General features: G+C 38.8%; 1 protein-coding gene across 6 annotated transcripts in view; it reads left to right on the forward strand.

Moving 5' to 3' along the window:
• Positions 1 to 27,424, forward strand: part of WDR33 (WD repeat domain 33) — a 69,183-nt gene that overhangs the window by 12,866 nt on the left and 28,893 nt on the right. For 5 of the 6 annotated variants that reach the window (XM_038145255.1, XM_038145254.1, XM_038145257.1 and 2 more), the window contains exons 2-7: positions 3,690 to 3,913; positions 6,106 to 6,174; positions 6,608 to 6,712; positions 7,326 to 7,421; positions 7,889 to 8,040; positions 9,800 to 9,897. In XM_038145255.1, the coding sequence (XP_038001183.1) occupies positions 3,710 to 3,913; positions 6,106 to 6,174; positions 6,608 to 6,712; positions 7,326 to 7,421; positions 7,889 to 8,040; positions 9,800 to 9,897 (724 nt within the window). In that variant the 5' untranslated portion in view covers positions 3,690 to 3,709. Of the gene's footprint in view, positions 1 to 3,689; positions 3,914 to 6,105; positions 6,175 to 6,607; positions 6,713 to 7,325; positions 7,422 to 7,888; positions 8,041 to 9,799; positions 9,898 to 24,704; positions 27,418 to 27,424 lie in introns of those variants that run through there. The other variant, XM_038145259.1, reaches the window with a different exon arrangement.

The following is a 27,424-nucleotide window of genomic DNA, read 5'->3' on the forward strand; positions in this document are numbered from 1 at the left end:
TTCTGTTCTCCCTCTGATTGCTTGATGGCATTAATAGGCCTGGCATCCTTATGGCACCTCTAGGAATGAGGGCCTTGCTCTGTCGGCTCTACATCCCCAAATTCATTTATGTCTCTAAATGTGTGAGGCTTTGAAAGGGGTGTTCATGGGGACAGGAAGGGAAAAACTGATAAGAATGCATGGAAAAATGGAATACAGAAATAAACTTAGTTCACGTTATGATAAGGGTATAATGAACAAAAAAAAAGAAAAAGCAATTGGTTGGTAACATTACTTTACAAAAACAATAAAATGCGAAGTGACTTATGCCAGATGTTGGAAACAAATCTTGTTGTTGCTTCTAATTGTGTGAAGTAAGGAAAATACGGTTTCTTCCATTTGAACTCCTGTTAATGGACTCTAAAATAAAGAAAAGTTTGGTACTTTGCTTGTTTGCATGTTTCTGCTCATACTGCCAATCCCAAAGGAGCTTTAGCTAATAGACGTGCTGAATTCTGACATTGTAGTTGATAAAAAAAGATCTTAAGGAGAGCCTGCTGAGGCTGTGGTTTGTCCCAGCAAAAGACCAAGCAGGATGCTGATAACCATTAAATGGGTGTATTTTTCTGACTCAAATGGAGGTCTTTGGAAGAAAATGCTCTGGTTTCACGTGATAATTGTGTGCCAAAACCATTTCTTTCTAAAGCTGCTTTGTTTGGAAGCTTCCCTTGGTGTGTATACGCACTAATGTACGTGTATGTGCACACATCTTTTATTCATCTCTTCACAGATTATATACTGGTCATATGCACACATGATGTGATGAGGGTGTTATGTGGATAAAACATAATATTTGAAGCAATTATTAGAAGAAAATGGTCCTAAGCAGCTGCATAAACAGTACTTTTCTCAGAGTTTGTAAATGCAGGTAGAAGGCTTTTTTGATAGGAGGCAGTGAACTTTTCTCTCAAACGTTGGAGAAACAGAATACAAATGCTTCATTTTTGTGGTCGTGTGTCATGTCCCTTATCATGTTGTTGTACTTGTGGTGTCAATTATTGTCTTGTCAGAATCATGAGTGTGGAAGGATCTGAGGGTGTGAAGGGGTGTAATTAACCTTTTAATGCCTTTGGTCCTGCTTTTGCTGATGTGGATTGCACCCTAAGTGAGGGTTGTTTATGCTGATTTAAGCTAGACACTGGTTGGACTCACCTAAAACTATTGCAGTCTAAATTGGCCCCTATCACACCTGATGCTGTATTTACCAGTGATAGTAATGCAGGAAATTTCTTCAGCAGACTTTTTCTCCCTGGACCATGAAAATAAAGTATTAACTTGCTTCTTTGCAGTGTTCCCCTAAAAAGGGATTTTTGAGATGTAATGTTTTCTTGCAAATGATAGCTAATTTAAATTTATTTTTTTTTTTGAAACCCCCCAGTATAGATCCTGGTCCACATTCTTGGTCTCAGTTAATGACATTTATTTTTGCATTGTCTTTTAGAGAGTATGGATGTGTGGTTTTGGAAAAATACCTTTTTCTCTCTGGTTTAGAGCACAGATTGGTATAAGGGAATGTCAAACTTCAGACTTGAGAAAGAATAGTACGGGAAATTTCGTCTGGGTTTCTGGGGCTTTTTGTGGTGTGTTGTTGGCTTTTGTGGGTTTTTTTCATAGTTTGTTTGGTTTTGTTGGTTTATTTCCTCTGACTATTGAATAACAACATTTGGAAGCGTTAATGGACGTGGTGTGTTTAATGCCTTGTTCTGCTCGTTGGAAGAAGCCGCTTTCTCTTCTTCTATATAAACCCCCAACAATAAAATATTACCTTTGATACTTAACACCTGAAACCTTCTTTACAACACTGATATCTCCTGCCAGCTGAGAGAATTTGAGATGGTGTTAGAGGATCTTGCAGTAATTCCTGTGCGAGGAAGTGTGGATACCTTGTTTCAGGCAGCTGAATGTTGTCCTAGCTGTGTGCTCCTGTGGGGGGCTGCAGGCAGTCAGACACATTGTGGGGTCTGGTTAGACCACCTGGCTGCCTGGAATGGGGCAACTTCCAGGCACATGAGCCTTCAGATGAAGGTTTGTTTTTTGAAAGCTGTTCTCTGTCTTCCCCCCTTCATTCCAGTTACCAAGTTGGTCTAATAAGAGGCTACACCTGCTGAAGGTGTTGAATTTCCTTACCTGGCTCCTGGAAATGTGCTGGTTTAGTTTGAGCTTGTTTGTCTTGAATAGAGAACAGTTGTGATGGCTTTGGTGTGGGAGCTGTTTGTGTAGTGAGGAGCTGCGTGCTGGAGGTTCCTTGTTTCAGAGCTGGCTGTCACACTTTGTTAGCATGAAAAGGGGAGTGGAAGTCCTGAGTTTGCAGAGCTGTTCACTGCTCTGTGCCAGCCCACTGCCTGATACTTAAAGGACAGCCTGCTCCTAGTGGTTAGAAAGAACCTCTTAAAAAGAATCAGATTCTGTGCTGCTTTTAAACGGTCTCTTATATCCAGCCTTTCTATCTTAGCTTTATTTTGCTACTTAAAAAGGGAAATGATTTTGAACTACTGGGATCAAAAAAAGCAAGGGAAAATTTTAAAGTTGGCAGTGAAACAACTTTTCAAACAGCTCTTTCAAATTGATGATACAAGTATTTTGACTGTGTAGGAAAGTACATTCATGAATTTACAAGCAGATTATGCAGTCTTTTTAAAAAAGAAATCTGCTCTTTCCTTTCTTATTACGTGCAGTTTGCTTCTGTGTGAGCACTTTAACCTTTGTGCAAAGGAGAGTTTCTAGGTGTTGATGAATTCCCTTGATGGAAGTGCTAGTTTCTTTTGGTTAAAATGTTTTCCAAAGTGAGTTTAGGATGTGGGGGAGAACATGTTCAAAATGAAGCTTGAGCTGTCATTGGTTCAGCATGTGTCAGTGCTTAGTTTGAAGTTAGTAAATGCTCTAAAGACTCTGTATATTGTAGTTTTCAACTCTGAAGGAGTTGCTATGATCTCACCACTTAAGAATTTCTTAGACTGAAAAATGAGGTTTTACACTCATTTCCCTCTGTCAGAAAAATTCAGAATATTGAATTTTTCTCCCTATCCCTCACATTTTCTTAATATTCTCAATGAGTCTTAGTTGTATTTATGAAACCTTGTTAAATGTGTGATTCATTTATTTTGCAGTCACAGAATTGAAAATACACCTAAAGGTAGAATGTGATCTGTGGTCCATTTGCAAGAAGTTGTGTGAAAGGAGTGTAATTTTATTTTTAGGTCATAGAACAAAATGTTGAGTCAACATTTGAAAACCTTTTTCCTTTTAATAGCTAAATTAATTTATGATTAATGCAGTGTTTACTGAATCTGAAATATCTTGAAGGTTCTTGCCATTTCTTGCATTTTTTTATACTATTTTACTGAGGACATCCTTTTCCTGTACATTTTTAATTTAGGGATAGTAATGCAAACCTAACAGTGATGTATTTCAATACAGAATTCCTCCTGATAGAGAACTGAAGTATTTACTTGCTTTGATGTTGGTGTTACGTGGTGCGGAGGAAAAATAAGTATTCAGAGTAATCCGCTAATGGTTTTTTACCTAGAAACGGTAATTTCCAAAGTTAGGGGAGGTGCTGCTGTGGGATTTGTCATGCTTTGCGGGAAGTGAATTAGTAGAGGTGTCGCTTTCAGCAATGCTGTGTGCTAAGCAGCGCTGTGCCTCTGCAGCCCTCCAGCGGGACGCAGCCATGGCCACGGAGATCGGCTCCCCGCCGCGCTTCTTCCACATGCCGCGCTTCCAGCACCAGGCGCCGCGGCAGCTCTTCTACAAGCGGCCCGACTTCGCCCAGCAGCAGGCCATGCAGCAGCTCACCTTCGACGGGAAGCGCATGAGGAAAGCCGTCAACAGAAAGACCATCGACTACAATCCTTCTGTCATCAAATATTTGGAGGTCAGTATCACGTTTTTGCCTGGGGTTTTGAGCTGATCTGATAAGCTCTCGACACCCCAACACTACACCCCAGAATAGCTCAGCTTTCATCAGGAGGCATAAAAGGAGCAGGAGGCTGATGTGACAGCGTCAGGAACAAAAAGGTTTAATAAAAGGCAAAATAACAAACTGAAAATCCACCCAGGTGCCACAGGCTTGTGCTCCTGGTAAAGACACCTCACAAAAGCGATTTGGTTTCTTTGTTCTGTCCTTTTCTACTCAATGGCCCAGGCGGGACCTTTTGGCTAATGGCCGATTAGCTGTCCCCAAACTTGAGGTGAAGTCCCCAAGGTCCTATCAGTGATTTTTCTACCTGATCACTGGGAGAAAGTTCTGGGCTCTTTCCTTTTTGGGGGACAGAGGAAAGTTCTGTCACTCTGTCCATAGGGGGCCCATTCCTACAGGTCAGTAAAGGGATTTTTTGATTTTGTTTAGAAGTTTTTTTTCTTCCTGGTATTTAGGATTGTGCTTTTTGGTTTCTGCAGAGGAATGTGGAATACTGGGAGAGCAACTGCTGCATTTTCAGTCAAAATTAGAAATGCTTGTAAATTTGGTATATTGTGAATAAAAAGGGGATGTTGAGCATTGGCAATAAAACTTCAAGTGTTCTGTATTTTGTGTAAATACCAACTTTTGCATTTTGTCTTGAAATTCCAAGTTGATGTGCAGTTGAATATCTTGTGCGATGTTCTGGCTTTTCGGAAAAAGCTGATTATAAATGATGTAGTTCTTATTTTTGTTTTGAAATAGAAATTTCCCAAAATGGAAGATGAACCATTGCCCCTTCTCCTCCAAAATCAGGGCACTAGAAATGTTATCTCATAATTTTACTAAATAGCTCTTCAGCTTACAGTGTGGCCTCTGAAAGTCATTTCTATACTTAAAAAATAAAGAAAACTAAGAAAGAGTTAAGGAATAGAGAAAAACTTAAACATTAGGTTTTATTGAAGAAATGTTTCTGTAAAAATGCTTATTTAGCTCACCTGTTGGGATAGTATTGCTTAAGAAATACAATTTTCTCATGCAAGATTTACTCTGTGAGTACTGGATGTTACCCTGGAAGAAATAGTATGAAGTCAAAATACTGGCATTGTAACAGCTGCAAGAGCAACGTTGCAAAAATGTGATGAAATTAATTCCATCTGCTATGGCCAGTGCATGGTTATGGCTTGTAGGTGATAACAGTTAGAAGGTTTGTGTGATAATTAAACCACTATCTAAGATCTTTCAAACATCAAACATTTTAAGTACATTCTTATGTTTTAGGAACGCCCCAAAAGAGATTCCATTAGTCGTGGGCTATTCTAAAAAACATTTTTGAAGTCCAGGACCTTTTTACTGTGATAGGAGTAAGCACCCTGGAAATTCTGTTTATTAAAACATTAACAACATACCAAAAAATCTGATCTCCACCTGCTGGCTTCAGTACTACTGGTTTAATGTGGTTCTAGAAAAAAATAAATAACCACGAAAATGGGTCATTTGCTCTTGGCTTAGGAAGCTGTAGCAAACTGGAGTGGTGCTGCTGGGAATGTTTTACCTAGAATTGTAATTTGTTTCCAATATGTGCACAGATCCAAATTGGCAGGGTCTGTGGCACAAAGCCAACATAAGTAATTTAATTCTAAATTCATGAGAAGTGTTTTTGAAAAGATTTAGTTTGCTAACTCACAAAATTTAAGTAATTGAAGGCATTGTTATCCCTTGGTCTTTTAAGTTTTGGCCTTTTGAAAATGTCTTAATGCTGGCTCTGCAGAAGGTCCTTTTGTGGCTTGTGCTGCTGTGTGGATTTCATGGGGAGTTCATCAGCACAGCTGCTCATGGTGTAAATTCTTGTCCTGAATATAAAGCTTTGACACTGGGCAGCAGAGTACCATAATAATGTTCGTTATTACATTGGACTGCTGCTTTCCTGGAGTTGCTTCAATCTGAAAATTAACACTTTAAACATTCCTGACTCCATTTCTTACAGAAACTATAAACTCCACATGTTCCTTTTCCTGAGTCCAAAGTCTTAACATAGTTCATTCTAAAATCCTTGGAGCACTTTAGAATTTCCCACAAAAGATCTCCATGTGTCATTTATCTCCATTTTTTTGTTATTTGACAAGGAAAGCTCTATTATGAACTAGGAGCTGTTTTCTTCTTTCCAGAATAGAGTGTGGCAGAGAGACCAACGAGATATGCGAGCGATCCAGCCTGACGCAGGATATTACAATGATGTAAGTAAAATCTTCCTGGTCACTGATAAAGTTGTGTAAATAAAATATGACCAGAAAATAAGAAGAATTTTGCCTGTCAGCTGAAGTTATTTTTGTATCTGCAAAAAGTCTTAAACCTGTGAAGGACATCTTCAGTCCACATTATTTTGTTCTTTTGGAATCCATGTCCATGAAGGGACCTTAACATTGGACAGGCTTTTAATTCCTGTGCATAAGAACTTTCATCATGCACTGAGATTGCAAAGCTGCTCTTGAAGATGCTGCTTCTGAATGTTTGTGTTGACTTTGAAACACTTCTACCAACTTACTTCTGGTAAATTAGCCCTGCAAGTTATAAGCTTGCTTTTCCAAAAATGGGTGTTTAGAATGTGTTCTTTTCTTGAAGTTTCTGATTTCAGTGTCCTCAGTAAATCTTTGCTTTCTTCTCTTACAGTTGGTCCCTCCTATAGGAATGCTGAACAACCCTATGAATGCTGTGACAACAAAATTTGTTCGGACATCTACTAATAAAGTAAAATGCCCAGTGTTTGTTGTCAGGGTGAGTACAATGTTGGAATTACTTTGTTGTGTTGTCTTAATTTAAGTTAGACCGATTCTTAACTGAATGAGTTGCAGTTAAAGCATCTTTAGATAAAAATGGCATGTGCAGTATATGGACTACTTCTGTGTCCAGTCTTTCTATGGAGAGCTTTAGGAAAATAAATGGTAAAGTCTGAGTGCACAAGAGTTCTTACTCTCTGAGTTTGGGGTGCAATTCCTACCTTCCTTATTAAATTTCACATACCTGACATGTCTTGACTCAGAAGAAAGGAGATTTGGTCTCTGTGCTGTTTGAGTCTCATAGCAGCTTTTAACAACTTTTCCATGATGTCACAAGTATTGTTTAGTATGGATATTGGTGCCAATAAGCTGTTTCATCTTCACAACTAGAGTTTTTCATTGTTTTTACAATGGGCTTTGTCCTGTTGTTACAAAAGTCAAAAGTCCTCTGGCACAGTTCTGCATTTTTGCTTTCTCGCATCCTCTAGAAAGTCATTTAGTAGCTTCTGTTTCCACAGAGTCCCTGAAGAAGCTCATGATTTATTTGGAGAATTGTGAAGAAATATTTGAGTGTTATATTTGCACAGTTTAGTTAAATGTTTCTTTTGCAGTGGACTCCTGAGGGGAGACGCTTGGTCACTGGTGCATCTAGTGGGGAGTTCACTTTATGGAATGGACTGACTTTCAATTTTGAAACAATATTGCAGGTAAAGTAATCTGTCAAGATTTCTTTGTATTTCCTTGAGGTCTTGGAGCATGTTTTAGGAACACATCTTCACCCTGTTCATCATGGGTCTGGTCTGAGTGGTGATGGGATCCTTAGAGGTCTCCTATTCTGTTGTGATCCCGTGGCTACAGGCAATTCACTTAATGCTTCTCATTCCACCTCCATCTTCTACATTAACTGTTCTCCAGAATGTACTACGAGTATTTGTAGTAATAATAAAGAAACACTTTGAAAACAAAGTGCAAATACTCTTATTATTTAGAAGACCATTGTATTCAGAGTAAGGGATTTTTCCCCCCCCCCCCAACATCTTGGATGTAATTAGATCATCATTGTTCTCGTTTCCTCATTGCAGCTGTTAAGTCGGAACTTTAGTAACTTCAGTGTTTGTGTGGATCAGAGAGTATTGGAATGTGTTTGCTAGAAGTTCTGTTTCTGAATTTGCAGGCTCACGACAGCCCTGTAAGGGCTATGACTTGGTCACACAATGATATGTGGATGCTGACAGCAGACCACGGGGGATATGTGAAATACTGGCAGTCCAACATGAACAACGTCAAGATGTTCCAGGCACATAAGGAGGCGATTAGAGAGGCCAGGTTTATACACAATATACCATTTTCTGTAGTACCTATTGCCATGATTAGACTGTTCTCTAAGTGTATTCTGGGTGCAGAAATGCATGGGTTCTGTCAGATTCTGGGAAACTTCCTGCACCACATAAACACAGTATTTCCTTTTGTTTCCACATTCTCACCGTTTTGCTGGCACCTTTCTGAATTAGTATTGTCCCAGTATCCGCCTCTGCAATATGTTAGAGATGTATTTGTCTGCCGCATTTTGCACTGGTATTCTTTTCATTTTTATATGGTGACGATGTGTATCAGTTATTCCTTTTTATACGCACTGTGTAAGACAACAATTTCATTCCAAATAAAGAATTCAGTCTTTAATAATCTAACTGAATAAAATATAAAGCCTTCAGAAATAAAACACCTGCATAGTTCTCACAAAATAATAAAACACTAAATAAAGTGAAGAACTGCTTGGCTTGGTGAAGCCAAGACTTCCAGTAATACTAAATACCCACGCAGACTGCCACATACAGAAGTCTAATGTTAATACTGAATGGGTTCTTCAAGCTTGAAACTGTAAGAAAGCCATTGAAAAGAAGATTGTAGGATATTCTCTTGGTTCAGTGTTGATGCCTCAGTTGTGCAAATGTCTATATAAAAATCAAATCCAAAGTGATACTTACAGTAAGGTGTAAATGAAGGGTGTTTCTAGAGCAAACCTGCATATGATTTTTAGTAAATGTTTTTAAAGTAAGCCTGAAGAGAAGCTGCAGATCCCAAGTGGCGCTAAAACAGTGTTTCTTTGGGTTCAGGTGCTGGCCCATGGTGATAAAGGTTCACTGCCACAAACTCACTTTCCACTAAAGTCACCATTTTTCTTGGTAGGGTGCCGCATTTTCTGCCAGAGTTTGGTTATGAGAAGTGCTTACTTTGGATTCAGTTACTGTCTGACTATCATGGCCATGCACTGAATTTCTCTACTGCTTTAGGCCCTTTCTTGATCATAAAGATCTAGGATTTCACAAGGGCTCCTTTGTGGTCTTTCACTGCACCAGAAAGAAAGTTGAGTGCCTGTCAGTTGTTGGAGGTGTTCTGGCCCTATTCACATGATTAAATAACTCCTTGCTTTTCCAGTGACTTTCATCAATCAATGTTAACTGCTGAACCTGGAAGCTGCTTACATGTCTGTAGGATTCTTTTCATGTTGTTGGTGGGGTGTAATAAGAGGGAGTGTTTCCAATTTGCTCTTATAAGTGTTTGTTTTATATAGGTTTGTTTTTTTCCCCCCAACAGTTAAACCAAGTAGCATTTTCCTGTAACCAGCTTTCCCTTATGTTTTGCTTCTCTGCTGCAAAGCACCTGTGGCTGAAGAGGAGTTTTTCCCTAAGAACTGTTCTCCTGTGCTTCTGTGCAGTGTCACTTTCTTGTGGTATTACCAAACATGAAAATCTAGGCTGACAGTTGCCAAGCCATATTGATGTTGCTTCTCATCCTGCAGAGAAGGCCCTACTGTGTGCAGTCACAGATAGGAAGGTGCTAAGAATAAATGACAGATTTTTTCCTCATATGACAGGGGACTGCAGTGCAATAGTAATCCTAAGCTGAATTCATGTCTTGTGGTGAAGTGCCGTTTGGCAGGCACTGTATTCACTTAGAAGTGCCTATGTTCAGATGCCTCCTTCAGTGTATAACACATTACAGTATAATTTTGCCCTGTCTGAGAAGCATAGATAATCTGTTAAATGCTGACTTCTTTCCCCTGCTGTGTGTCTTCATGTAACAGTTTCTCACCCACGGATAATAAATTTGCTACATGCTCTGACGACGGCACTGTTAGAATCTGGGACTTTCTACGTTGCCATGAGGAGAGAATTCTTCGAGGTATGTGTACCAAAAAGTACTGATTGGGGTATTTCAAGAGGGGGAAAACTTTTTTTTTTCCTAGATGTTCACAATACAGAAGTATCAGCTTGTCTACAGTTTTTTTCTTAATGCTCCAAACAAGTATTTGTTTGGCTGCTGCTATAGGTACCTTATATTCAGAGAGGCTGCAGTTCACAAGGGCATTACACTGTTTACTCTCCCCTTGAGCTCTAAACAATGGAGGTGGATAGAAAGACATTTTACTGCTCCTAATTAGGTAGAAACAGCTTTTGCTGGATCAGGAACACATTTCTCTTTCTCCAAAGCTCAGTATTTGTGGCTGCTGTTATTTCAGAACGTGCATCTTCATGCAGAGGATTCCATTCTTTTCAGGGGCATTCACCTTTCATTCTGATTTCTTCAGAGGCAAGGTGGTTATTTCTCATTCCTTAAGAGGAAGAAAGTATTTAAAGTAGAGAAAACAGGTAAATTTTAGTCACATCATTTATAGCACAGGCAGATAATCCTAGCTATGGTTAAAGTTTCTATCTAACATATACATACACTACATTCTGGTGCCTTTCCACTGGCCTTCTTGAGCCTTTCTCCTTCTCTTGCTGCAGTCCTAATGAGCAGTAACAGTAGCTTCTGACAGATACTTCTTTTTTGCAGAGATGTCCAAAGTACATAATTTAATAAGAGAATATATTAGAAGTCTGCTATGACACTGAGGGCTGTAGATTTGCAGGTAATCTGCAAAGAAGGTATGGAATAAAAACATGGGCTTTCAGTTCTAGGTGTGTGAGCTTGTTCAGTGCTTTCCTAAACTAAGGAATTTTTTTATTAAATCATGGCCCCAACTTGGACCTGCATTCCGTATTTGATGAAGTAGAGCTCTCCCTGTTTCATTTGACTCTTAAGGTCTCCTCTTGTATTACAAGCATGTTACTTTTAAACACCACTGCTTTGCAAAGACACTGAGCTTCAGCATTACTGCAGTGATGATATTTTAATAGCGTGTGTCCATAGACATTATGGTAGGTGTGTTCTTTGCACAACCTGGCAAACAAATTTCTGGGTTATGTTCTTTACACCTGTTACTCTGGAAGGCCTCAAACAGATTTAGCACTGTTTTGCTTGATGCTTTACAAAGAAATCTTTCTGCCCTAAACATATTCTGTTCCCTCCTCCAGGTGTGTACTAACCATGTGGAGGAAATAGGGATTGGCTCCATGCAGAGTTGTCAGGGTTATAAAAATCCCTCCACTTCTGTGTTCTTTCAGTGTTCTGTGTAAAGTAAGGGAGAAAAGCATTTAATTTAGGCTATAGAGAACAGAACTTGCACTACATTTTCTTCTGTTACCTTGTGTATGTTAACATTTGATTGTGAGTAGACCTCAGTTTCTATAGTTTCTTAGTTTATACATCTCAATATTCAATTTTTAGTTTGCACATAATTCTGTAAAGAATACATTTGCTTCTACTTATATCATCTAATCACAATACACTTCACCTTTCATGTAAGTTGGAAGTGGTTTGAAAACTTTAACAGCTTTGGATAAAATTGAACAGGGCAGGTTATTCCTAGTTTCTACTGTCAGATAAGCAGAAAAACACCAAACCCCAACCTAAACCCAAAGAACAACAGCAAAAACATCCCCCACACCAAAGCAAAGTAACACCCACACCCCTGATTGTTGGGAGGATGTCTCTGCAAGTATACAGGTTTGATTTGGCTGTAGTCTCTAGGACTGGTTTTAAATATGGGCAGAAGAGTTATTTGAAAAAAACTCATGGGTAGCACCATTTTCTTGGTAGAAAATACAAGCTTTCACTCTTCTATGTGGAGGTTAGTGCTTGTGGCTTTAGGGTATTGATCTTCAGCTTTTGGCTTCTCCATGTGCATCCTGCTTTTACATGGTTACAAGTGTGACCTGTGCTGAGTACAGCTTTCCAGTTGTGGAACTGCTCATGCCATTGCCATGCAGTTAGAGATCTGTAAATTAAAATTTTGGTGCCACTATGTCAAAGGGATTTTTATGTACATTGTTTAGATCAAATACGATGCTGGGAATTTTTTTTTATTTCCTACTTGCACACATCATACAGCTCTTCTGGATAATATTGGTGCTGTGAAGTTGAAGGAGTTCTACAGTGTCCTTTAGGTCCAGAGTTTCACTTCACATGTTAAGGTGTTCAAGTTGTCACACAGAATTATAAAAGTCAAATGTAGCTGTCAATTTACAGTCAGATTTCCTTATAAAAAAGATCAGCACTCACAGGGATAATATGTCAGTATGTTATTCTGGATTATTTTTTCAACAACAAATTAAGGAACATATTTTAACAAACAGATTTGAAGATTTGAAGATTCTAATGGTAAGGAATGCTTTTAAAGCAATTCTGTAGAGAGCATTAAAGTTAGTGGGATAAGCTTTGCTGATATAAAAAAGACAGAATTCCATAGACTTACTGCAGGTGCTTTTGCTTGCACTAGAGCAAAGTAATATTTATTCCTATTGTTTATTGAAATGGTTCCCTTAGAAGTGGCCTGAAGCAACAATTCTAGACTTACCTTCTGAAGAGTGTCGGAAAAACAATGGAAGTGGTAAATTACATAAGATGAATTCTTAATTCTCTTCCTGCAGTTCTTTCAGGTGACTGGAATAGGCTGTGCATTTTTCCAGTAGTTTAACCTATGAATACATGGGCTGCATAAGATACACTTATTAACTGTATCCACTTCCCTTTAATGCCTCAAAGTGGAGATAAACAGGACACCCTCCAGGCTTCTTCATAGGTTGTGCCAGAGGTTCTGAGTCTCATTTCTTCAATCTCCAAGTCCCTTTTTGCTGGCCACTTTTTCACTGCTTAATGTCGTTTGTACCACCGTAGCTTTCCAGGGCACAGGAGGGGGAGTTTGGGCATGTTGTTAGCATTACATGCAGATTTATCAGGCTCCTCTTTAATACCCTAAAGAAATAAATAGGATTAAATTCATGTTTTCTTGGAGAACTGTCTTTTAAATAATTCAAGTGAATTATCTTGGAAGAACTTGTAGGTGGAGGAAATAGCATTGAGTGTCATTGTTTCCTCACAGCCCAGGTACTGCCTGGCTTTTCTCTTGAGGTAGAGCTGCTGTGGTCCTGATTTTGCACCAGTTGCTTTTACCTGTTTGAATTTCCATCATTTCACCATCTGGATGATGGTAAACAGTGCAGTGTAGTGCACTTACTTAAATACACTGGTAGGAACTTCACTGATGTTAAAAAAAAAAGTTCTTTTAAAAATAAGATCTGGAAAACAGGCTATAGTATAGTGATATTTTATTTTCATGACAATCTCTTCCTCTGAAAGGCGTTTCCAGTAAAATTATCTCGGATCTTTTGTCTAAACTGTTGCAATGAAGTTAATGCTGGGAACATTTCTGTAAGAGCATACACGTGGATGGCTTTTAATAATGCTAAAAACATCTAGTGAAAAACTGTATGCAGTAGAACATTCATGTCCCTTTTTTTATATGAGAAATTGTTGCTGTTGCTGGTTTTTGCTGGTGGCAGTGGCGTTCTGGGTAGTGTGTCTGTGCTGATGTATCCCTGGGAATATTTTGGGTAGGTCTTTAATAAACACATGATTCCTTAATGATTCCCAGCATGACATCATGGGCTAGGAGGCTACAAATAGATTTTGGATTTTTCAATTCCCTTCTCCTTTCTTCTCCTTCCTCTCACAGTCATCTAGAATCCAGTAGAAATGAGTTCTTGGGAAGTCTGTAATGTTTTCATTCTGAAGTGTAGATGAGTTCTGTATTCCCAGGATTTCAGAGTTACCTACCTTAAATAGTTCTTTTGGGGAGGATGACTCCACCCAGCTCTCTAAAGGATGGTATAACCCATGCTTTTTAAAATACTTTGTAGATATGTTCTGCTATTTTCTGTCTCTAAAATAGGGTGATACATTAAACAATCTTTCAGCCAGTGTGGTAGATTTAACAAAAGATTTGTCTTAGCCTATTTCAAACAATTAAAGGCAATCAAAATTTTTTTGCATTCTGCCTGGATTTGAAATGTGCAATTTGTAATAACATCTAATTTTTAACACTATCACCTACAAAATAACCCATGTGTTTGTGCCTGCAGCAGTGACAGCAGTTGTGGCAAACAGACTTTTCATCCACTCACAGGTTCTGCAAAAGTGTTTCCACCTCTATTCATACTGAAATAACTGAGGGATTTACTCCTTCCTTCTCTTCCATTTCTCAGTCTTTCATTAACAAATAATGTACCATGAAGCCCCTTAAGCTGTTTGAATCTATTGTATGGTTTGTATTCTCTGTGCTTTCTGCCTGGAAGTGAAGGATCTCTTCAGAGTTCTTTTCCTCAGTCAAATAGCAAATCCTTAACTTAATTTAGACTTGAGTTTCATGGGTAAAAGGAACCTGAGGAGCGGAGCTACATCTTCAGCTTGGTCCCTCACTTTTGAACATGCATTATTATCCAGCTCTTAGCCTTGAAGCAAGTAACTTCTAAAACGGTTTCCTTTTCTTGGAGTATAATTGAACCCTACATCAGATAATTTAAAAGAAAAAACCCTAACACTTCTGTTTCGAACTTTACTACCCTTATATGAGGTTTTTCTTTTTCCCCCTTGTCTCAGCAAAGAGTGAAAACTCAGCAAATTCCAGAAACCCATGTATGTCAATAGCATGTTTCTTGTAAGGAGACCTATTTTTTAAACCTTCTGTTTTGGTTTTTTGGTTGGTTTTTTTTTGGGTTTTTTTTGGGGTTTGTTTGTTTTGTTTTGTTTTGTTTTTGTTGTTTTGTTTTTTTGTGGGGATTGCTTCTTTAGACTGTTGGGATTTCAGGTATATTTGAAACATCTTCTAGTTTAGGTGCATCCCTGCACGAATATTAGAAAGCTTTTACTCAGAACAGAAGCTCAGGATGAAATGAGACCTGGCTGATAGTGGCACCAACCATATCATACTAGAGAAGGCAAGTCCTTGAATTTTTGAGCTTAAAAAGATGATCTGTTTTGGAATGCTGGTATTGGACCAGCTCAGTCTCCTCTCTGTTGGTGGGTTTTTTGTTTGCCAGCTGGTGTTAGGGGTCTCTGATCATTGCCAATCTTTGTTGCCAAAGCTGAGCTGGGGCTGGGGGAGAGAGGTGTTACAGTTCAATCAGTTGAGGAACAGCAAATGGCTGTGCCTTTCGTGTGCATTAGGCACAAGAAATGTTAAGGAATTTGTGTTAATAGTGAATCTGTGAGAGGTTTTTCCCCTACACAAACGGGATCGCTTGCACAATCTGTGGTGCAGGAGTTGTTGTTCTGCTGCTCACGTTATGCCAGTAATCCTGCTGCAGCTCCTTTGATTTTTTTGTGCATGGTGAGCTCTTTATAGTCTCATGCACTTTCTCATTAGGAAATGTCTTTACCCTTTTGAGACTAAAACTTACAAATATTATACACAATTTCTTTGTAAGTGGAAGGTATCACACAACATGCATTTCCCTAGCATCTTTCTCTGCATTTTGTTCAGAGTTAAGCAGCACCAGGGACTTGGAGTGGGACTGCTTACACCCGTTCCTGAGCTTGTAGCTAATCTCAGTTACTGCTGCTTGTTAGGATGATGGATATCACCTACATTACATCAGAAGAATCCCATTTCTTGCTTGAGTCTACTAAAAAAGCGTTCAGATATCATCTGGTAACTCAGTGTTATTCCTGATAATGACTTTCAAGACTTAAGTGCATTGGTTTTCTCTGCGTGGGGAACTTTATTATAGGTAGGCTTCATTGAAATAGCCACTTCTCTGTGTGTTAGAAGTAAAAATCCTTCTGAAAGTTGAGAAATTACCCTGCTGTATTGATTTATATCAGCTTTCTATTTGTGCAGTGTTCTGGATTAAGCAAAAATTTTGGGGTTGAACCACTACATTGAGGTGGTTTCTGTGATTCAAAGGTGATAGCTTCAGGCTTTTGCTCTGCTTCCTAAAGCAATTCCAGGAGAATTAGAGGATGTTGAAGACTGCTCTTGGAGCTGGTTGCACCTGATATGCCTAAAAACTGTAGTTCATTTTGTGAGTAGTGTGCAGCATACGAAGTCTTAGAGTTTTGATTCTTACCTAGAACCAGTGTTTGGAAAATCCTGAAAAATTAATAGGAAATACATAGAGTTCTCTAGGAATGGATAAAAGAGAGATCACAAGACATGAACCACAGCACTGTGCTATAAAATAGTTACACTGAACACTTCTGTGAAGGCTTTTCATGAGACAAGAATGAAGAGATGCTGTGCAAGAAAGAGATTATTTCAGATACAACTTTGAAATATTTTCATCCCTTAAAATTGTCCTGGAGCTGAAAGTTATACAATCACTTTCATTGAGCCCAAGGGCAAATTTTACACTAGTATTTGTAACCCAGCTCTTCTGTTAATCTTGGAGGAATAATAAGAAACCTCAGAGAAACCAGGGCAGCCAGCTCCCAATGCTGCTGAAATACAGGATAGTTCCATAAGAACTAATCTGCATTGCTAGGATTTCTTGCCTCTGCTTCCTTTTGTGTGTCTGCTGATTGCAAAGGGCAGATAAATACTGAACTAGGTGAAACTATTTTTTACAGGTTGTTAGTTATAAATACTTGAGGGATGAGAACTTAATTCCCATTAGTTGTGAGTTCACATGGAATTAAAAATAATTGTGCCCAAAAATCTGTGTAGGGCTCAGGACCCACCTGCAGTGAGAGCCTCTGGTGCACCTGAGAGCTTTGTCCTTCAGCCCTACACATGATTGTGGAGGAAGAAGAACACCATCTAAGCAGATTACATTGATAATAATGATAAAATCCTAAATTACAGGGACATTTGAGTGCTGATGCTGAGGTGTTACCAGTCTTCCTTTCTCAGCACGAGTGTGGTTGTTGAAAAGGAAGTAGGCTGGATGCCATTGAGGATGGTGGCCTCTGGGTATCTACTCACCAGTATCTGTCATAGCAAAAGTTCTCAACAAAAAAAAAATTATCTGCAATTAGCCTTAAGCCATTTATATTAGTAACTCATCTCTGATAAAGTCTTACTCAGAATTGGATGCTTCATTAATTAGATTTTTAATAGACTCTCTTTTCCTGACATATCATTTCCTCAGAGAGCACAGATAAAATGAAGCTCTTTTAGAAATAGTGGTGGAAGTCTTCAGAAAATAGAAAAACACAGTTCCTTGCTGAAAATAATCCATCAGATTTTCTTTAGAAACTTCCCTTGCAGGCTTTATGATGCCTTGCTTAAACAAAAGCTTTATTTAACTTTTATCTTTTTATATCCTCCTATTACTGCACTAAAAGCTTTTGTGCATCTAGGTAAGCATAAACTTTGCAAAGCATTTGATATTTTCTTTGAAGCATTTCTATTCTACACACTTTAATAATTTCTTGTTATTTTTACATTTAGCTCTGAGTGCTATTCTAGGTTTAGTAGTGAGACACTTAGCGTCAAGTTTTATCATGTGAATGCTTCCATAATCTCATATTTGAGATTACATGTTGCTAGGGACAGCCAGACCCTGGGACATGGGGAGAGAGCTTGCAAATGTTTTCCCTAAAATGCAGTGGCTTTTCTTTTCATGTCTTTCATAACTGCCTGGCATTAACTTCCTCATGAGAAAGTTGATCCTCTTGTGATACATCGCAATTTTAGGAAGACACGGTCAAAATTTAAACTGGGAATTTGCTGAAATGGGATTGTATAACAGATCAGGAGAAAAGGGATTAATAAGAATCCTGAATAAATCTGTGTGAAAGGTGGCTGGAAAGAAAAAGCATAGGAAATGTGAGGAAAGTGTGGAGGCTGTGTCAGTATGAAGAAACTAACAACAGCTTGTGTAAGGATTGAGAAAAGCTGGTGACAGTGTGAGTGTGGGGATGAGAATGAGGTGTGGTGGAACTTGGCAAGTCACACTGAGCATTTTGTGAATAATTTTGGGCAACCTGAGTCACTGAATCAGCCACTGGAGAGGCAGGGGTTTTATAGCTGAGTGACACACGTGGACACAGGTGGGCAGTGCAGAATGTGCCAAGAGTGTGTCTGTGCTAATCTGTGTGATGATAGTACCCCCAATGTCTCTTACATTTTGTGTTCTGTGTCATGGCTTGTAGAGTCTCCAGCTGATTGAGTAGAGTTAGGAACATGCTCTGTGTTTGTTCTGAAGATGAACATGGAGTGAATCATAGAACATGCTGAGTTGGAAGAGACCCCCAAGAATCATGGAGTCCAACTCTTTAGTCCTGATCATCCCCAAGATTCACAGCATTTGCCCAAGAATATTGTCCAAACTCTTCTTGAGCTCTGTCAGGCTTGGTGCTGTGATCACTTCCTGGGGACTCTGTTCCAGTGCTCAGCCATCCTCTGGGTGAAAAACTTTCCTGGTGTCCAACAAAACCTGTCCTGACTCAGCTCTAGGTGTTCCCCTGGGTGCTGTCACTGGTCATGAGAGTGAAGAGATCAGTGTCTGCTCCTCCCCTTCCCCTCACAAGGAGGTTGTAGACTGCAATGAGGTCTCCTCAGTCTCTTCCAGGCTGAACAGATCAAATGACCTCAGCTGCTCCCCACATGGGAAGTCTCTCCCCTCCAGACCTTTCACAATCCTCATGGCCTCCTTTGAACTCTGTCTGAAACTTCATGTCTTATCTTGTGGTGCCCCAGCCTGCCCCAGCACTCGAGGTGACCCAGCCCAGGTCAGAGCAGAGCAGGACAATTGCCCCTTGCCTGGCTCCCAGGGCATGGCTGGCCCTCCTGGCTGCCAGGACACCACTGGCTCACATTCAGCTTGCCTTCCATCAGGACCTCGTCAGGACTTCCCCAGCTGCTCTCCAGCCTCATTCCCCAGCCCATACACACAGCCAGGGTGGCCCTGTCCCAGGTGCAGAACGCAGCAGTTGCCCTTGGTAAAATTCATGTGGTTGGTGATTGCCCAGCTTGGTGCTGTTCAATGAGGGAGGGATGCCATCATTCTCACTGCACCCAGGAAAAGCTATCTCTACCACCTGGTTAAAATTCATTATCTTCTTTAGTAGTCCCTGTGAAGCTGTGTGGGCTTTATTTTCTTCTTTTCAAGTTTTGTCATTTTACAGCTCTAAAACTGAAGCATCTGAAGTGGCTCCTCAGCTCTAAGGTTAGCTCTGGTTCAGTTCAGCTGGGAGTATGACCAAGGTACATGTGTCTGCTTCTGCAGAAAGTAGCTGCATGTTCTGAAGGCTTATTTACAAACTTCGGTGCTAGAACTTTCCAAGGACTGATCCTTATCTCACAGCAAAAATACAAATTGTCACTTAGTTTTGCTACTCACAGATAAGGCTTTTTGTTGAAAACAAAACACTTCTTGGGGAAGATGTTTTGATTTTTGCTGTTGAAAGTATAAATGTATCTTGCAGGTAAAGTAGCTCTCGGGAAATTTTTATATATTCATTTATAAAGGGAAGGTTTTCATGGGGGGGGTATATTTTTAAATTCAAAAGTATTAGGGCTGTTAAGTGTCTTAGCTTCAAAGAAGCACACCTGTAAGTATGACAAGTTTAGCTGTACAGGAGAAATCTAAAACTACTCAAAATATATTTATCTTATAAAAAGTGTCACAGACAAGGTTTGACAGTTCTTCTATCCCAGACAGTTTAGATTACTACTTGTAATTATTAACTCAGTGGAAACATCTGATATTTCTAGTTCTGTAAAACATTATTTTGATACATTACACAAGCCATCCAGTTCAATGCATCGACTAGTTATGAATTCTATTTTTATTATATTATTAGTATAATTATATTTTTAAATATATACAGTATTTTCCTAATATTTTTCCTATTGTGTATGCATTGATTTTGCCCCACTGGATTTATGTAGTGAGAGCTGTTCCAGATGTAACTAGAGCCACTTAGAGAAGTAGTTGTATCATTGCAGTTTAATTTGCTGGTGTAGACAAGAACTGCAAGTATTTTACTTACATTGTCATTGAAGACAGAAGGTGATCTTCATCTGGATTTGACCATTTATAGAAATTTTGTCTGAAACTCTTTGCTCACCAAAATTAGTTTTTAAAGGGAACTCACCATATATAAATATGAGTCTGAAAAGCTGAACATTAACAGGACTGGAACAGGTGCTTCTTCCAAGTCACAAGATCTTTGAGGTAAACTTCAAATTTTCATTCAAAAAACCTGAGAAATGTGTTACCTTAGCAGCTTAATATTGGGAAGAAAAATACCTTTCAGTAAAAAACAAACCCAGCTTTCTGTCTGTGCTGGCAGATGTGTATTTTCTACCATCTGTACAATAGGTCTTTTTCTCTGCCTGTTTGTTTAGAATGATGGAGAGCATGAAAATACCCTAGCTATTGTATTAAAGTCTTATATGTTAAACTTTGTAACTTAAAAAAATCCTCTAAAGAGAGTCATAATAACCTTATAAATCAGTAGCTGTAATACTGTGGTAATTACTGTAACTGTTCTAGTTCTCAAAGGGTAAAATGAATAGATGAAAAAAATGGAGCTCAGAATCCTATTATTAGCATCACATTGTTATATGCTGGGGAAATCTAGTCGAAATAATTATACAATACTTTTACACTTGAACTTCTCTTTATAGCTGACTTCCTTCTCTCCTCTCCAGGACAGCCTTATTCAGCTTTATTTTTTTCTCTGTGTTGAGATTTAAGGAAGGAGTAGCTCTGATACACATTTATAATCCTGAGAATTTAGATAGAAAGGCCTTAACACAAAGCCTAGTGCTCCTTGAGATCTATTTTTCATCAGAGGTTGAGGTTCCTACTGGCTTTATAAATAATCTCTATGCTCAAAGACTAAAAAAAGTCTGAGTGTCATCTTAGGATTCAGTGAAGAGCTGATATTCCACCCCTCCCTCCAGCCTTCTGTGGGAGGCACTTGTCCCTAGCTTTTGGATAGGGTAAAATATTCTCCTTTGAAAAGGAAATTGTCACCATTTTTTAGTATTTGGAGATATGTAGCACAAATTGATGTAGAGATGGTATTCATATGTAATTTCCCACTTAAGTACAAGTTTAATGGGAATCCCCAGAAGTTCAAATGGGTTCAAACTCGCTGATGTTCCAGATATGTAGCCATTATAAAAATAAATATTATAGTAAAGTTAAAAGTTCTAAAAGAGAAAATAGTTTGTCTCCTTTTCTTATCCAGTGGAAAATATATTTAAAAGGCCATTTTCACAGCAGAGATGATCTCATGTTCAGGGTCTTTTTTTTTTCACCTGTTCTCTTACTAGGGCAGTAGAAAAATGTGAGAGCTTTGCTAAATTCCAGGGCTTGTGCAGTCTCTGTCCTTGGAGGTTTTCAGGCTGAACCTGGATAAATCCCTGAGTAACCTGCTCTGACTTCATAGCTTTGAGCAGCTGATTGACCAAGAGACTTTTGAGAGTTCTTCCAGTCTGATTTACCCAGTGCTCCTGGGGTACTGATGCAGTAATTATACTGAATTCCTCTGCTTTGGCAAAGCCAGCAAAAATCCTACTGATGTAGGATTCAGCAGTCTATATGTGACATAAGGATCTGATCTTGAAAATAATCAAAAATTCTATTTTTTTTTAGTATCTTTTTCTGGCAGCCTTTAACATGCTTGAGGAAATGCACATTATGTGGATGAGAAAGGGTTCACGTTTAGTGGGTCTTTTTTTTAGAGATGCGAAATGTTCCATCATTCCCTAGTAACAGTATGTTAATCATCAGTGAAGTTTCAGAACTTCCTCTGTCCTACAAGCATTAAAACCTTGTTGTAAAAAAGATGGAAGGTGTGATTGTGTGCTGTCAGCATCTTAAAAGCTTCTGCTGATGTAGTGAGGTAAACAAAAAAAAAAAAAAAGCACTAAATATATGTAATTGTTACATTTGCATACATAATTTTTATAGAAACATCTATAATGGTCCCAGTGGCACATTTTATCACCTTAATACTCATTTGCTGCTTTCTTTTATGTGCCAGAATTATGCAGTCTTGAAAACCACTTTGCAGGTTGTGTTGTAAAGCTGTACAATCCATTCACAATTAAATTGAAAGTGTTTGCTTTAAAAGAAAAAATAAGAAGAAAAAAGTGATTTAAGTAGATGCTTTACTCCATTGACTAGGGCAGCCTAGATTTATCTGTGTGCATTAGTGTTCCTGAAGCTGCATTTCTCTGGATCACATTCCCAGCTTCTCCAGAGACTCCCTAAGTAGACCTGCTGTGTTTACAAAAACAAGCCTTTACATCCAGGTGAAATGGGTGCTACCTATCTTTTTTCTTCTTTTTCTTTCAAGTAAAAGCTGGTTTACAGGGTATATATTTCACTGTTCATTCCCATACCTCTTCCAGGTCTTAACTGTAATGTCTAAACCAAAATTATTTAATTTCTGAGTTTAAGCATTTTAACAGAAGACTGCACATTAATATTGTTTTGAGACTGCAGTAATCTTAAAAAAATAAATTTTAGAAGTTATTTTCTCTTAAAACAAGAAAAGTGCAGGCCAGATTTGTCTTGGTGTTTTTACTACAACTGGGTTTAGGAGTAACCACACATTTGAAAACTTACAGACCAAATTCTCCCATTTGAATTGTAATTAATAGAGAGCAAGGTGCAGTTGCACGTGGGAAATACAATCTGGACAGCTATAAAGCCTATTTCTATATAGCTTAGGTACTTCCAGTTGTTGGCAAGATATCTCTGTTTTCTAAGGATTTACTAAGTCTGTGATAGAGTGCTGGGTGTTACTGCTTGCTGTTTGTGCCTGGTCAAGGAGAATCTGCCTTTTCTTTGTCTGCCTTCTGTTCTTCTTACCCATGCATAATTCATAGGCAGAAATAGTGGTTTTAATTAGAGCAGCTGATACAGTGAGAGAAAAGAGTAGGGTTTTGTTGTTTGGCTTTGGTTTATTTTTTTAAAGGCTAGACCAGCCCTTCTTAAGGATACAGAAGCTTGCTTATTTTAGGCCAGCTGATGTAGTTGGATAATAAGATGCATTTTCCCTGCAGATTTTGCTTTATGCCCTTAAATCTTCCAGCAGCAACTCTTCGTTGCTTCCCTAGCAGGGATTTGCCTGCTTAAAATGACTGTAAAAGGTTTTTTCTGTTTAGCAATACAAAAGCATTATTCTCTTGGCTGCTTTGCTAAATTCAGCCCTTAGGAATATTGATAGTATTGATGAATATGGATTACTCTTGATTGCCATTCTCCTTTTGGAAGTCCCTGTTCTCCAGAGACTTACAACTGAGCACGTGGTGTTACAATTACAAATGTAAAAAGCTAAATTCAATGAGACAGTTCTTTTATTACATTTAATTACTCTGCAGTTATTCTTTGGGCAAGGGTAGATTCTTTGTTTCACACTACTCCTAGTTTGTCAGGAATAGCCCTTGCTCCTAAAGGAATGGAGGAAGGAAAGCTCATTCCAGTCACCTACACAAGCATGTTGGAGGTGTCGTTTCTGTAGTACGTGTTGCATTTGCTGGCAGTTTTAAACAGGGCTTTTCTAAGAATGCAATCAGGAATTTTTGTGCTTTTGTATTAATTCGGAATTCCTGTGGTCACATAAAACTGGAGCTTTAAATAGCAGGTGCACTGCTGCCAGCCATGCTTGGAGGGATGCAGCCACCCCTTCCTGGCTGGAAAACACTTGCTGCTTGCTCACAGGCTTTGCACACGCTGCCTGATGCTCTCCCCTGCCATTTTCTGTTCCCTGCATCGCAGAATTCTTCAAAGATTTTCCAGTCTTTGTCCCTAAGAGCACTTAGTGTGGGTGTTTCAGTCTGCAGTTTCACCACGAGGATGTCTGTTCCCAGTAAGCTTGGCTAGAAATATTGGCAATTGATCTGCAGTGGTTGAAGCTGCATTATTTCCTGCACAACTCTCATCTCAGGTACCATCACTTCCTGAGGTGTAGCAAATCACAGTAATTCACTGAAATTCAAAGAAGGTTCTGAGTCTTGGGGGTTTATTCCACAAAAGTGGCTTACTAGATATTCCACAAGTTGTTTTTAACCCATTGCACAATATTTATTTACCAAATTAATGACTTGCTCCAACGGAATGTTGGTATTTGAATAAGTTCTTTTTAAACTTTATTGTAGAATGGAGCCATTTACTTGGTAAGTAAGTTTACTTAGTTCAACTTATTTTGCAAGTAAGGAATAGGCAGGAGGCAATTTTTCTGAGAAATACTTGGCAGCAGCAATTATCACAAGTAACTAACAAGCATAGTCCATTATTGGTATATGAAAGGGAACAGTGTGGGAATTGAAATTAGAATTTAATTTGACATAAAGAGCCATATTAAAAACCTTAGAAATTGATGTTGCATTTATTAGACATGAAGAGTTATCAGAATGTTATTCCTGATGTATCTGCTCCTTGCAGTCCTTGCACAGGAGAAACTTGAGTTAGGGGTGAGGAGGTAATTCATTTTCCAGTTTGTTACTGTCCATGGCTCTTGAATTGCAGTCGCTGTGGGCTGGACATCTGCAGAGCTGGGAACGGTCACCCAGCTGCTTCAGTGATGTGCTCTGCTCATCAGAGGTCTTGTCCTAATTCTAGTTCCAATCAGCCTGAACAAATTACCTGCTAGTGAAAAAAGGATAAATTGCACTAATCATTCTGAAAATCTATCCCCTGTAAGAAAAAAGTTTAATTCACAGAAAAGCAGAAAAGCCTTCCTAAAACCACTTGAGAGATGATCAGGCTCTATAACTTTTATATCACAAAAACTTCTGGGAAGGTTTACTCATGATGCAGGAATACTTACTGCGGCTTTGCCATGGAATGTGTGTCCTGCAGGCTGCAGAGCTCAATCCCCAGTGGTTTCTGTGTGAGTGCAGTGATCCAAGGGCACAGGGAGTGCTGGCTCAGGGAGATCTGGGCTCTGCTGGAGTGCTCCCAGCCCAGATGAAGCTCCTGTTTGTAGGGCCAGGTGTTCCCAGCCTGCTGCCCCTCTCCCCAGTGCAGTGCTTCTTGCAGCTGCTCACCTGCCTGGCACACTGACTCTTGTAAAACTGCATCTTGCTAGCAGCAGATAATTCACATGGGAGCGTGTATTCCAAAACCAGACCGGCCTAATGGAGGTGTATTCTGTGTACTAAAACAATAACTGTATTTTATTTGCACTGAAAATAAACTGTTGACATGGTATTATACCTGTTAAAGCTTCTTTTTTTTTTTTTTTGTTAACTTTTTAAGGTTAAAAATTCACTTTACTCCCCAATACAGAGTTGCTGTGTTAACAGAAATATTAAAAAATCAAAATGTAAATTTGGCAGCACTTGAATCTTTTAGTCAACAAATATATGTAAATTTTTATCAGTTTCCTCAGTGGCTTATTTCAGTAGCAAAGACATGCTCTTACCTAGTCTTTCTTAAACAGAAATTATACCATCTTCAGTCATGACAGTCATCTTCCTTTGGTCTATGCTTATGAGACTATGTCTGGAAATTTATCTGTGCAAGTAAAGAGGTGACTTTTTTTTCCTGCCTCCTCCACAGTACTGATTCACTTAATCAGTAATTTTATTTTACAGAAGATTTCTAAAGTCCAGCTTCCTAGAAGATGAATCCTGCATTTTCACATTCCTCAGCTCAGCTACAGACATCACACACAGCACTGTAAAAGGTGTTTTATTTGAGGAGCACAGATAGTTCCACTCCAGGCCAGGAGAGCAGCCTCATCCTGGCCATGACCTCCCCCTCATTATTTTTGTGCTTAACCTACTTCCTTCCTTCTGCCTGTTATTTTCCAAATTTTCCATCTTCCCAAGAGCACTTGCTTTTTAGCTCTCTCCTGTCTCTGGGGCTTCATATATGAACCCAGTTCATTGTGGTTATGAGAACTGGTTTGTACATTTCTGAGACTGGACAGATATTTTCTATTTTCTTCCTTTTGGTGTGTGTAAGATGAAAATTTTTAAAAGCTGCTACAGAAAGCACTGAGAGAAATCTAAAGATTCCTTAGGAGAAAGCTTCTTTCTGCACCACATCATCCCAGTAAATACTTGTTCTTTTTTGCCTTTAATTTTAAATTTATCATATAGTCGATGTTTTCTTTTGGTGGTTTGAACCACATTTTACACAGTTGCAGATTATTTGAAATTTAGCAGGTATTTTTTTGTGGTGCTGGTTTTGTATAATAAATGGTCCAAAATCCAGGCAAAAAAAAAGCCCCATCGATAACTTCTTAATATTTTCAACTTGTATTTCCAGAGTGGTGATAATTAAAATCTCTGGTATTAATATTCCTCCTGCTGTGCTCATCCCATATCAAAGAAGACTGAGTTAAAATGCTGCAGGCAAGATCATTGTTTCAGAAAAACTGAAAAGTTTCCTTTTTCTCAGTGTTGCTGAAGAGATGGTCAAACTTCTTTTTTTGTTCTGTGTGCACTTACAAATAGATGGACGTTCTCTGTCTAGGCAATTCTTTTGTCCATGTCATTTAATTTTTATGTATTCTCTAGAATTTTGGCTCTAGGTATTGTCTAGAATTTTTTATAAAGCTTTTATTAATTTTTTTACAGTTTTTTTTTAAGCTCTGCAATAGCTTTAGTTCAAAAAATACTTCAGACTAACTTATTTTTCCTCGGAGTGTAAGATTTTTGACTAACAAAGTTTCTGTTTAAGCATTTGGAAAATTTTCATTTTGAAATATTAGACACTGTATCTGGTACTAACATGGAGGGGTGTGCAATAACAGCCAGGAGCTGTTGGTGTAGCACTGAAATTGAACATTTTTCTACTTCTGAGGAGTAATTTTCATGTTCTAATGAACCTTTTTTCCTGTGGAAGTTCTGATTTCTTCATGAGAACACAACACTGCAATTAAAGTTGCAGTAGGCTTTTAGGATTCTTTCCTGCTGAATTCTGCATCATTTCTTTTTCTTATTTTGGTCATTTGTAACATGCTGCTGGGTACATGTCCCTGTAGACTCAAATACAAACTCAGTTACAACCTGCATCCCAGAGGGGAACAGTGTTCATGTCTTGGCTGATGTTTTTACTCCTTTGAGGCTGACAGTGAAAAAATCTAACTGCTAGTGCCTTCCAGAAGCACAGAAGGGTTGGAAGAAGTATTTAGCCTCTCCATAGCCTGATGTGGTGGGATGTGTTTGGCTCCTGTCTCCTCTGTTCTGGTCTTGAAGGAGCAGTCTCTGATATGTTGTCATAGGAAACCTGTGTCACAGTTTGTTTTTTTTTTTCACTAAGAAGCAGTAGCAGCAATTTTCCCCCTGTACTTTAAAAATTGCATCTCTCTTGTTTTGTTCACATCTCTGTGTGATGTTAGTAATGAATCTGAAGACAGGACTTTGCAGAAATTGTTGCCAGCACTTTTGTTTGGAAACCCACTTCAGCTGGAGATAGCCCCTTTGCCTTTCTTCTCATGCCCATATATGTTATCTTTACATGTTCTCCATATATTCCCCCCTGGTTTTGATATATCTGAGTTACTTAAGTATTATTTGGATTATTTTATCCCATTTCTTCCTGTTGACATCTCTCCCTTTCTTTGTTAG

The sequence above is a fragment of the Motacilla alba genome, chromosome 9, assembly GCF_015832195.1.
Source record: "Motacilla alba alba isolate MOTALB_02 chromosome 9, Motacilla_alba_V1.0_pri, whole genome shotgun sequence".
Classification (NCBI taxonomy): Eukaryota; Metazoa; Chordata; class Aves; order Passeriformes; family Motacillidae; genus Motacilla; species Motacilla alba.